At 42.9% G+C, this 11,894-nt stretch overlaps 1 protein-coding gene across 1 annotated transcript in view; it reads right to left on the bottom strand.

Moving 5' to 3' along the window:
• Positions 1-4,006: 4,006 nt before the first annotated feature.
• Positions 4,007-11,894, bottom strand: part of ERCC5 (ERCC excision repair 5, endonuclease) — a 68,850-nt gene continuing 60,962 nt past the window's right edge. Inside the window, exons 21-24 of the mRNA XM_052650070.1 lie at positions 10,194-10,338; positions 7,538-7,738; positions 6,359-6,443; positions 4,007-4,692 (exon numbers count right to left, since the gene is read on the bottom strand). Of these exons, the coding sequence (XP_052506030.1) occupies positions 4,108-4,692; positions 6,359-6,443; positions 7,538-7,738; positions 10,194-10,338 (1,016 nt within the window). The 3' untranslated portion in view covers positions 4,007-4,107. The remainder of the gene's footprint in view (positions 4,693-6,358; positions 6,444-7,537; positions 7,739-10,193; positions 10,339-11,894) is intronic.

Raw genomic sequence — 11,894 nt, 5'->3', positions numbered from 1 at the left:
GGTTATATTGAACTGTTTTGGAAAAAAGAAGTAGAGAGAGACTTCTGCCTCCAGCTCTAAGTAGCTTATAGCAACACAGCACTGACTCTTTACTCAAGATTATTTGCTTAGGAAGATGTTTAGGGCAAGAGGCTAACTTTCCAAGCATAAAGTGGCTAAAAACAGAACAAGATTCAAAAGAAGAAATATCCCACTTGGTACCTGTGGAAAACTACTTTTTAGGGATGGAGGAAAACTAGGAGATGGAGTCTGACAAACTGCAAACCAGCTCTGAATCCACTCAGTCCTGGTTAAAGTAAGGTGACCTTCCCCTCTGCTTCCCGCCAGAATACCTTCTGGAAACCTCTCCAGAGGAGGACTCACAACATCGACAATTTTTACACACAATGTCCAGCATACACTCAAAGTTTACTAGTCATACCAAGAAACAGACAGCAAACAGACAGGTAACCTAGATACCAGGATTGTTTGACACAAACTTCAAAGTAACTGTGATTAAGATATTACAAAAAACAGACAAAAAGAATTACACCAGAGAACATAAATCTATAAAAATGAAACAAATAGAATAAATGAAATAAGAAGCTCTATAGTGGGTTTAACTGCAAATGTAGAGAAAGCTACAGAAAAGTTGAAATATAAATTTACAGAAAAAGTATAGGATGGTCACCATGTTAAATAAGTTACAGGTATCCCAACTTGCTTTGAAAAATGATAAATTTGTTATGCTGCTGTTTGTCTTAAACGGGTAACCTTTTTTTATAGGTAACAGACCTCCTTGAATTCTGAATTAAGAAGATTTGGGTTCAGGTCCCAATGTTTTCCTATTAGATGGGTGAATTTGGTAAAATCAGTTATAATAACATCTTGAAACTTGTTTCTTCTCTTATAAAGGGTCTACCTTGGTCACAGGGTTTAGAGGGAAAAAAGGATATAATCTCAAATTGTCCTGTAAATAATGTACTTACGGCATAATAATGGTGTTTGGTTTTTTCTTTTTTTTTTCCCAGACTTCTATTATTGGTATGGGGCCTCCCAGGGGCTCAGTAGTAAAGAATCTGCCTGCCAATAAAGGAGACACAGGAGATATGGGCTCAGTCCCTGGGTCAGGAAGATCCCCTGGAGAAGGAAATGGCAACCCACTCCAGTATTCTTGCCGGGAGAATCCCATGGACAGAGGAGTCTGATGGGCTACAGTCCACGGGGTCACAGAGAGTCAAGTACAAACTGAGCATGCACACATCTTAATTAGCATATGGACTGAGTAAACAGGCTTTTTGCAAACATATTTAAGTCGTCTACTAATGGCAGAAAGTGAAGAGGAACCAAAAAGCTGCTTGATGACAGTGAAAGAGGAGAGTGAAAAAGTTGGCTTAAAGCTCAACATTCAGAAAACTAACATCATGGCATCTGGTCCCATCACCTCATGGCAAATAGATGGGGAAACAGTGGAAACAGTGTCAGACTTTATTTTTGGGGGCTCCAAAATCACTGCAGATGGTGACTGCAGCCATGCAATTAAAAGACACTTACTCCTTGGAAGAAAAGTTATGACCAACCTAGATAGCATATTCAAAAGCAGAGACATTACTTCGCCAACAAAGGTCTGTCTAGTCAAGGCTATGGTTTTTCCTGTGGTCATGTATGGATGTGAGTTGGACTGTGAAGAAAGCTGAGCACCGAATTGATGCTTTTGAACTGTGGTGTTGGAGAAGACTCTTGAGAGTCCCTTGCTCTGCAAGGAGATCCAACCAGTCCATCCTAAAGGAGATCAGTGCTGGGTGCTCTTTGGAAGGAATGATGCTGAAGCTGAAACTCCAATACTTTGGACACCTCATGCAAAGAGTTGACTCATTGGAAAAGACTTTGATGCTGGGAGGGATTGGGGGCAGGAGAAGGGGACGACAGAGGATGAGATGGCTGGATGGCATCACTGACTCGATGGACGTGAGTCTGGGTGAACTCCGGGAGTTGGTGAAGGACAGGGAGGCCTGGCGTGCTGCGATTCATGGGGTCGCAAAGAGACTGAACCGAACTGAACTGAACTAATAGTTCTGAATATCCATTATTCCTCCTTCTGGATACACAGCCCAGGTAGAGATTACATTTCTGAGTATGTCGAGTATACACTGAAGAATATGGTCAGTACAGTTCAACAGGATGGGAACGGGAAGTGATTTTTCTAGTCACCTTTAAGACATCCTGCTCACCCAGGACTATGGGTCTTTCCTCTTTGAGGAGGTTCCACTGCAGAAACAGCCATGACCGGTATAGACAGCTGAAGCGGCACAGTACCCAGGGAATGGCTGAACCCGGACCCTGCATGACCTCAAGGTGCTCACCTGCCTCACCAGCCCAGACTGGCCTGACTGCTGAGGAAGAGCTGGTGTCTCAGCTTACTTGAAAGTACAAGTGTCTGTCGCTCAGTTGTGTCCAACTCTTTGAGACCCCATGGACTGTAGCCCAGCAGGCTCCTCAGTCCATGGGATTCTCCAGGCAAGAATATTGGAGTGGGTTGCCATTTCCTTCTCCAGGGAATCTTCCCGACCCAGGGATCGAACCTGGGACTCCTGCATTGCAGGCGGGTTCTTTTACCATCTGAGCCACCAGGGAAACAGTGGTTCACAGAGTATAGGAACACGTCTTGGTTACAGCAGCTTAGCATTCACTCTAGCTACTGCAGTGCAGGACAAATATAAGTTATCAAGGCAACAAAATTACATTTTAGCGAAACTACTGCTATTCTACCTACAAACACATATGCAGAAAACTCTCAATTTTATGTAGCCTGGAGAAATTAGAGAATAACATGAAAAAGTTAATGTCTCTCTTCCCAACCCTTCCCCAAAACGGTTCTATTTAAAATATCTCCAGAGAAGAGAAGTATTGAGGAAAGATGTTATTTTGGAATCTAGAAAAGTGATACGGAAGAATTTACTTACAGGGCAGCAGTGGAAAAACAGACATAGAGAATAGACTTATGGCCATGAGGAGAGGGGAGGGGAGGGTGAGATGTATGGAAAGAGTAACATGGAAATTTACATTACCATTTGTAAAGTAGATAGGCAACGAGAATTTGCTGTGTGGCTCAGGAAACTCAAACAGGGGCTCTGTATCAACCTAGAGAGGTGGGATGGGGAGGGAGATGGGAGGGAGGTTCAAAAGGGAGAAAATATATGTATATGGCTCATTCATGTTGAGGTTTTACAGAAAACAACAAAATTCTGTAAAGCAATTATCCTTTAATAAAAAAAATAAATTTAAAGAAACCACACACAAAAGAAGAAAAGATTTTGTTTACGTGGAAGTCAGTGTTGACTTTAGAAGAAAGCTTTTAGAGAAGGCTGAAGCAGAAGACGTATTTCAAATTAGGAAGAAAGAAATAATGAGCAAAGAAATGCAGCAGCTGTAGTCCAAGTATTTGAGAAGCTGCACTGGAATGTAAACATAAATGAACGCAAATATAAACACAAAAATACTTATATAAGGGGTTTCCCAGGTGGTGCTAGTGGTAAAGAACCCACCTCCCAATGCAAGAGACATAGGAGATGCAGGTTCCATCCCTGGGTCAGGAAGATCCTCTAGAGGAGGGCATGGCAACACACTCCAGTATTCTTGCCTGGAGAATCCCATGCATGGGGGAGCCTGGGCTACGGTCCAGGGTCGCAGAGAGTCAGACACGACTGAGGTGACTTAGCATGCATGCACATACATAATGCTTACATAAATGAAATGGATATAAAGATAAATATATTTTATTCTCATCTAGGTTGGAAAGTCAGAGGGAACATACACTGAGAGTAGGTACTGATCAACAGAAACCCCTTTTCCCTTTCTAATGTTAGAAAGAATCGACACTGCATAATACTGGAAACATAAACAGAGGAGGCCTGTAGATATAAAGGAATATTCAATGAAGTGGAAAGCACTAGAAAAAGGTAACATATTAAAGAAAATAAGTAACTGTCCAGCTTAAGGTCCATATTTTTAAAAGCCACACAACAAAGACTGTGCAAATGCTGTGAATTTTATTATTTCCCCACAACAAATTCATCACAAACATTAAGCTGTGCCCAATTACAGAGGCTGCATGGGTATTCAGGTTTTCTACTTCCTTCCTCTTGTGCCTCTCCGTCTCCTCTTTTTCTTCCCAAACACAGGCCTGGCGGTCACCAGGATGGGCTTCGCCCTCCCTTCATCGTCGTCCTCGCTGGAGCTGCTCGTGGTGGTCCCGCCGTCCCTCCGGGAAGCAGGCTGTGCTGTGCTCCGTGCATCTGACGAGCGGGCTCTGGACCCCCCGGGTGCTTTCACCCTTTGCACACCCATCGCAGGGAAGTACTCCGCATCCTCACTTGAAGAGGCCTCAGATGACTGCGAGAGGTAGGCCTCCCCCAAAAACCCACCACTTTCGTTCCCTCCTTTAGAATCCAAAAGCCTCTTTCTTTTAGGGCTGGATGGCTCTTCCCATCTATTTGCTGTGCCTCTCTTCTGGGTTTTTCCTTTCGCCTCATCAAGGAACTCAGACTCTTTCTCCATGGCAACAGAAGCTGCTTCTATCTCACTGGCTGCTGCTTCTCTCTCTTTTCTCAGCATACATGTCACAGCTCTGTTAAGCCTCTGGCTCTTAATACCCTTGGCCTCCTGTTTCTCCTGTTGGGCTAATCTAAAGAAAGAATCAATTCGGAGCTGTGTCTGAAAAAATGAAATAATAATCGATCAGACAAGGAAGAAAACTTTACAAAGCAAATCAAAGAGTTCCACCTTGTATTTGTGGCACTGGATGACTCTTTCAGAAAATACTAACTCATCCTTTTTCAAAAGGGTAAGCCTATGGCTGATCCATGTTGATGTATGGCAAAAACCCAACATAACACTGTAAAGCAATTATCCTCCAATTAAAAATAAATAAAATTTTTTAAAAAGGGAAGACAATGCAAAAACAAAAAGTCCATCTCTCCCAAATGAATGCTGGCAGTAAATTCTACTTTCAACATCATACTTGAAAGTGCCACCTCTGTCAACTAATCCTGCTGCCCACATATCAAGTAAGAAATCCCTTTGTCGGCATTCAAAGAGAGTTAAGTATTTTTCAGGGACAAAATCATCTTATTTTATAGCAACACGATATCATGGAGTCTGTTTCTAAATTCTCCTCTTTCCTTTTAAAAACACTGTCATCATGATTCCTTTAGGAAGCAACTTCACAGTATTACATATTAGGAGTCGTAAGAAATATTCTTGACTTTTGTTCTAAAACTCCACTTTCAGGAACTCAGTCCTTAAAAATAGTTGTTTGAGAAAAGTTATATGCCTGATGTCCATCACAGCATTACATATAAAAACCTGAAAATTCAAGGTCCACTATGGGAAGTGAACCAATTAAGTTAAATCTCTTTGATGAAATGATGTAATCTGGTCATTTAAAATGAAAGCTATGCAAAAAACACATACAAAAAAACTTACCCTAACCAGTGAATGGGGGGATTATTTATATCAAATTGCAATTATGTCTGGTAACAAATATATGTGGGAAGCAGGGGGAAAATAAGAGAAAACAGACCTAAATGTTAACCTCTATGTTGGAAGAAGCAAACAACGAGTAATTTTAATTCATTTTTTTCACTTTCTAATTTTGGAGAAATAAACTTATATGAACTTCTACCATGAAAAAGGAGAACAATATTACAACAAAATTTATCTGAAATTAAGCAGTAATCAGTTACTAAGCCAACTAACTTTCTTGTTGGTGGGCATACAAGGTGTCCAGCACAGAAAGTCGCCAAACAAACAACACGAAACTTTCTGGAAATGCGGTCTACTTCAGCTTTACATTTTCTTTTTTTCAAGGTTAACCCGACATAACTGAAAAGAATTTAATCTGAACATGTATCTTGCAGGATTTGATCTGAATTCTGAAGAATGATTTACCTGTATGTACATCCTGTGGGCTGTCTCTGGGGTGAGAGGAGGTTCCTGTGTGGGCAGGAACACACTCACGGATAAAACAAGATGCAGTTACCTACCCAAGGGAACTGAGGGCCACACAGAGGCCTCTTTTTACAGTCGCTTAATCATGTCTGACTCTTTGCAACCCCATGGACTATAGCCTGCCAGGATCCTCTGTCCATGGAATTCTCCAGGCAAGAATGCTGGAATGGGTAGCCATTCTCCTCACCAGGGGATCTTCCTGACCTAGGGACTGAACCCAGGTCTCCTGCATTGCAGGCAGATTCCTTACTGTCTGAGCCACCAGGGATGCCCCACAAAGTAAAAATAACAGGTCTTTAGCAGCTGGCCATCACAGCCTTCCTAACTTTATTCACCATCCTGAACTTAGGACAAGAGCTGTCACAATTACCTGATGGACATTCAGTTGCTTTAATACAGGAAATAGAGATTCATCTGTCTTCGTCCTGTTCCAGCCAAAATACCGCTGACAAAATATGCAGGCAGTTAAGACTTACACTGTTTTTAAAGATATTTACAAGTGATAAGTAAAAAGGTCCAAGAAACCCACCCTTGACTCCACTTCCCATATCTCCAAAGATTTTCATATTTATAAAGATTAAAATGGTAAAAGAAGATAACAGATTACTCCAACATAATGGCAGTATGTTCTTATAAATATCCTCTAAGATAAAAGATATCCAACTCTCATTTTAGGACACCCAAGACTAGTGACTGTGAAAAAAAGGCTAATCTAGGATAAAAACAAATTTCTGATATCATATATATTTCTTTGAGAGAAAATGATGTAGTTAGATTAATACTACTGCAAACTTTAAAATATCTATCCAAGTGATTATTTAAATATGCAGAAAAGAACAGTAATAAAAAGAACAAACCTAATCATCTTTTCTATTCTTTTAGAATAAATACTTAAATATGATTGCTTATCACTATTTATTTCAAATAAAGATCCTCCTTAAAACTAAAGAGATGACTCACAATAACTAAAACATGGAAGAGACCCAAGTGTCCGTCAACAGATGAATGGATAAACAGAATGTGATATTACATACATTGGAACAGTATTCAGCCTTAAAAAGGAAGGAGAGTCTGCCACATGCTACAGTTAGATGAACCTTGAGGATATTATGCTAAGTGAAATAAGCCAGTCACGAGGAGATCTATACAGTATGGTGTAACTTACGTGATGAACATACATGGAGTGGTCAAAGCCACAAAGACAGAAAGCAGATGGCAGTGGCCAGGGTCGGGAGGGAGACGGGGGGCTCGTGTTTAATAGGTACAGAGCTTTAGTTTCAGAAGATGAGAAGAATATGAGGGTGAATATACAATAATGGCAAAGTATGTCATAATCGCTGAACAGTACACTTAAGATCGTTAAAATGGTAACATTTTATGTTATGCGTACTTAACTCCCCAAAAAAAAATGGAGAGAAAGGAATGGAAAGGAGCATCTTAGCTAAAGCAATATTAAGAAAAAAGTGATCCAAGTTCATGTTTCGTAGGTTTTAAACCAACACACACATTTGCCTTGATGTTCCCTGTGTCTGAGGAAGGGAAAGGATACTCTCTGATCTTGTCCAGGTCGGGTTTGCCCCACAGAAACGACCCCTTGGACTCGTCCACCACAGGCTTGAGGTAAGCGTCCGCCACGGCCGGGTTAGGGAAGCCAGGCGTGAGTTGCAACTTGCGCAACTTTTTTTTCACTTTGGTGTCATATGGATTCGGCCTTATCTTCTTATTCTCCTGGGCTTCGTGCCACCACTCTCTACAAGGCAAAGGAAACCAGTCTTCATTGAGACCTTGTAGCTGATGCACCGCAGACAAAGAGCTAAACTTAGTTTAGCCACAATTCCTCTGTGTCTTTCCCAGTGGTAAAAGGAAATAATGTATGCGCATGCGTGCACTCGGTCGTGTCAGACTCTGCAATCCCATGATCTGAGCCTACCAGGCTCCTCTATCCATGGAATTTTCCAGGCAGGAATACTGGAGTGGGTCGCCATTTCCTTCTCCAGGGGATCTTCGCAACCCAGGGTTCGAACCTGCATCTCTTGCATCTCCATCATTGGCAGGCGGATTCTTTACTGGCTGAGCCGCCAGGAAAGCCCAAGTTGAAGTAATGTATCTGTATTATTTACTTCAAGTCAACTACAATAAGCAACCCAAAAATATTTAATAAATGTAAAAACACCATGAAGACTGTCAAATTTTAAAAATGCAGAATACAACTCTACATCAAATATGATCCCAATACTGGGGAAAATACATATATGTGGAGAAAGAGAGAAAAAGTACACAGGGGTATTTACAATAATAAAAAACACTAACAGCTCTCTTTTATCCTATGCTAGGCAATGTCCTAAGTGAGGATACAGCTATTAATTTTCTTTATGTTTTATTCTTTATTCAATTTTTCCGTTGTGAGTACAAATCACTGTGGTGGGTTAGAGCCCATGTTGGCCCCTCCGCCCAACAAGAAGCAGGGTTCCATGCTCCTCCCCTTGAGGCGGGCGGACTCTGTGGCCAAGGAAGTGACTCTGCCGGGCCTTCAGAGACTGCAGTCTCCACTTCCTGTCTCTTAGACTGTTTGCCTTGAAAGTTGCCGACGTGCTGTGAGGGGGTCCAATGGAGAGGGTCCAGGCCCCCGATCCACACTGCTGGCTGAGCTCTGCTGACAGCTCCACTCACCAGCTAGGAGTGGGCCATCTCAAGTGACCCCCCAGCCCAGCTCAGGTGCCCCTGACACACCTGGAATCAGCCAAGACATCCCCATGCAGCCTCATCAAACTGCAGATTCATGAGCAAAATCTTCGTGAAGTCATTGAGACTTAAGGTAGCTTGTAATGCAGCCAACAGCCAGAAAATTTTATATAGTTAGGATAAATAAATAGCATGAAAATTAAAAAACGTAAATATAACCCTTTCCAATATATTCATTCAATGGAACCTAAAAAACTCACAATCACTGCTTCAATACTGAGTCCTAGGAACTGACAGACTTGGTCTCCGTCAGGGCGGCCCCTCACCAAGGCAGCAGCGCCCTCTAGTGCTAAGAAAGACCAACTGCAGTCTTTGTGCAGGATCAAAATGCGAAAAGGAAAAAAACAAACAAAAGATCTATCTTCATCAGTTCTATAATACTGTCCAAGAGGGCAATGGGAGAATACCTCCGTGTCTCCCTTACTGGCCTGTGAATTTTCAGCTTCAACACAGTAATCATGACTGCCACTAGGAAGAGCGGCACAGCAAATTCATCAAACCAAAAGGATCACCCCTCTTTAAAACAAGTGGCCCAGGCACTTAACACAAACGTGAAAGACGGCCATGATGACCTGCCCACCAGCTGAGCTCCAGGGGGACAACAGGGGGTGGCAGCGACTGAGATATAAAACTGAAGGGTCCGTGCCCTGACCACCCCAGTGGAGTGGAATTGCTCTTCTGTGCTTTGGGACTATTTGGGAATCTGGACTCAGCACTTTCAGGTCTCACTTCCCTTCCTCCAAAATTTTCTGTGAAATCTCCCCCAATTTCAATGTTGGTAGCCAATTCCAAATGAAAGAAGAACATACTGTGTAGGTCAAACCAAACACAGCTGGGCTGAATTCAGCCCATAGACTCGGAGTAGCTCTGCTTCAGTGGGGAGTAATCGAGCAGGGTCTGGGTAGAAGGGAAAGCAGAGAAGAAAGCAAGGCGACACTCTGTCTTCCTGCTCTTCACCCTTTCCATGCCCTTTTCTATTTGCCATTGACGAGCTAAGACATATATTCCCACTCCCCGGTCTGGCCGATCTCCCTTGGTACGCTCAGACACAGAAGCACCAGTACACGCACGCCTTCCCTGGCCCCAGCGTGCGGCAGCTCCTAAGCGCACCGCCTGTGACTCGGCCATCTTTCCTACTCCAGCCCAGCACACTGTCTGGCACATAATGGCCACTCAAAACATACGTGAAGGAATGAAATGGTAACTTCTACGTTCCCAGGAAATCCTACAGGACTGGCTACATATCCTTTAGCTCAGATAAAAAATATAATCTGAACAGAATCTTCTCTGATTTCCTCAAACACTAGAAAAGGGAAAAGAAGCTTTAGAACCCCAACTGTTACCTCCTCCTCCATTCCCAATGAAGAATGATCTGAGACAGTTCATGATGTAAGTAACAGTCCTGTTTAATTTGGGGGTTTATATATAAACACCGGAACTAAAGAAATTAAGAAAGGACTTACGAGAATTTTTGGAGTGGTTCCAGGCCGTGTCCAGGGAATTCATTGAGAATTTCCATGGCGGTAACACAACCCACAGTTGGTATTCCTTCTGTATAATCACTTCCAAGCAAATAGGCCAAATTTATTAATTTGTTCCGGTCCAATCCTGTTAAAGTAAAAATTATTACATATTTTTACATCTTTTGTTTTATACACATTTATTACATAAGATTTATAACTATTTTCTTATAACGATAATATACTTGTGTGTATATCCTCATCCAATGTCCAAAGATATCTGTTTCATTATCTGAAATAGGATTCTTTCTTGTAAATGACATTGCGTTAGGATTTTTAAAGTTTCATCCATCCTCACAGTTTTCAATGTCCCATAACCTGTGACCCCCAAATGCAGCTCTCTCCCCAAGACCTCTTCTCTGAACCACAGCCACATATAATCAAGGGTTCATCAGGATGTCACATGGGCGTCTCAGAAACAACACAGTCAGGCCCAGATTTTCACTGTTCCCCTACCTGCTCCCTACCATTCCGCCTCCTCATTCAAGGCAAGTCCACTCTATATGCATGAATTCTGGGGAGACAAAATTCAACCCGAAACCACCTCCATGCTTCTTTAGAACACACCAAGCAGGCTTCTTTCTGCCTCAGGGCCTTTGCACATGCCAGCCCCTCTGTCTGACATGCTCACCCCAAGGTACCTGTAGCTCCTGCTTCCTCTCTCCTTTAGCTCCAGCCACAAAGGTACGATTAGTAAAGCCTTGTTTGACCACAAAGGACACATACTTCCTGTGACTGAAGGACACTCTTGCCTCTCTTTGGTGGCTTTATTTTTCTATTTGGCTCACACCGCTGTCAAATTATGATTTATGTGTTTTTTTATCATCTGTGTCTCCTGCTGGACTGTTTTATTCTCTGCTGTTTCCCCACTTCCCAATGCCAAGAACAACAACTGGCATATAGGAATCACTCAGTGTGTATTTGCTGAAGGAATGGGACGATGAGGGATCACTGCCAGAAATAATACAGGACCCTGAGGCTCATGGTTCCCGCGGGAGTGACTCACACCTGCCTCCCCTCTCTGCCACCTCCGTTTACTCTGGAGAGTGCGGGGGACTAATCGAGTGTAACCAGGTCTGATGACTGAAACTGCAGAAAACATCTGAACATGACAAGGGCTTTAATTTCTTCATTCTGAATTTACAATCCTATTCTGGACTTCCCTGGTAGTATGGTGGGTAAGAACCTGTCTGCCAATGCAGGGGACATGGGTTTGGTCCCTGGTCTGGGAAGATCCCACATGCTGCACAGCACCAAGACCAGGAGCCACAACGACGGAAGCCCGCGTGCCTAGAGCCTGTGCTCTGCAGCAAGAGACGCGACCGCAGTGAGAAGCCCACGCACCACAGGGAAAAGCGGCCCCCAGGCGCCTTAGCTAGAGAAAGCCTGCACTGAGCTTCCCGCAAAGACCCCGTGCAACTAAAAGAAAGCAACAAAACCCTATTCTCCAGAAGCAAAAGACCATCATACGAAAACATGTATGTGAAAGGGTTAGCCACTTACTCGTGTCCAACCCTTTGCAACTCCATGGACTGTAGCCCTCCGGGTTCCTCTGCTCATGGCATACTCCAGGCAAGAACACTGGAGTGGATTGCCGTTTCCCTCTCCAGGGGATCTTTCCGACCCAGGGATTCAATCTGGTCT

Source organism: Budorcas taxicolor, chromosome 12 (assembly GCF_023091745.1).
Source record: "Budorcas taxicolor isolate Tak-1 chromosome 12, Takin1.1, whole genome shotgun sequence".
Taxonomy (NCBI): Eukaryota; Metazoa; Chordata; class Mammalia; order Artiodactyla; family Bovidae; genus Budorcas; species Budorcas taxicolor.
This window is presented reverse-complemented; position numbering and strand designations above follow the sequence as displayed.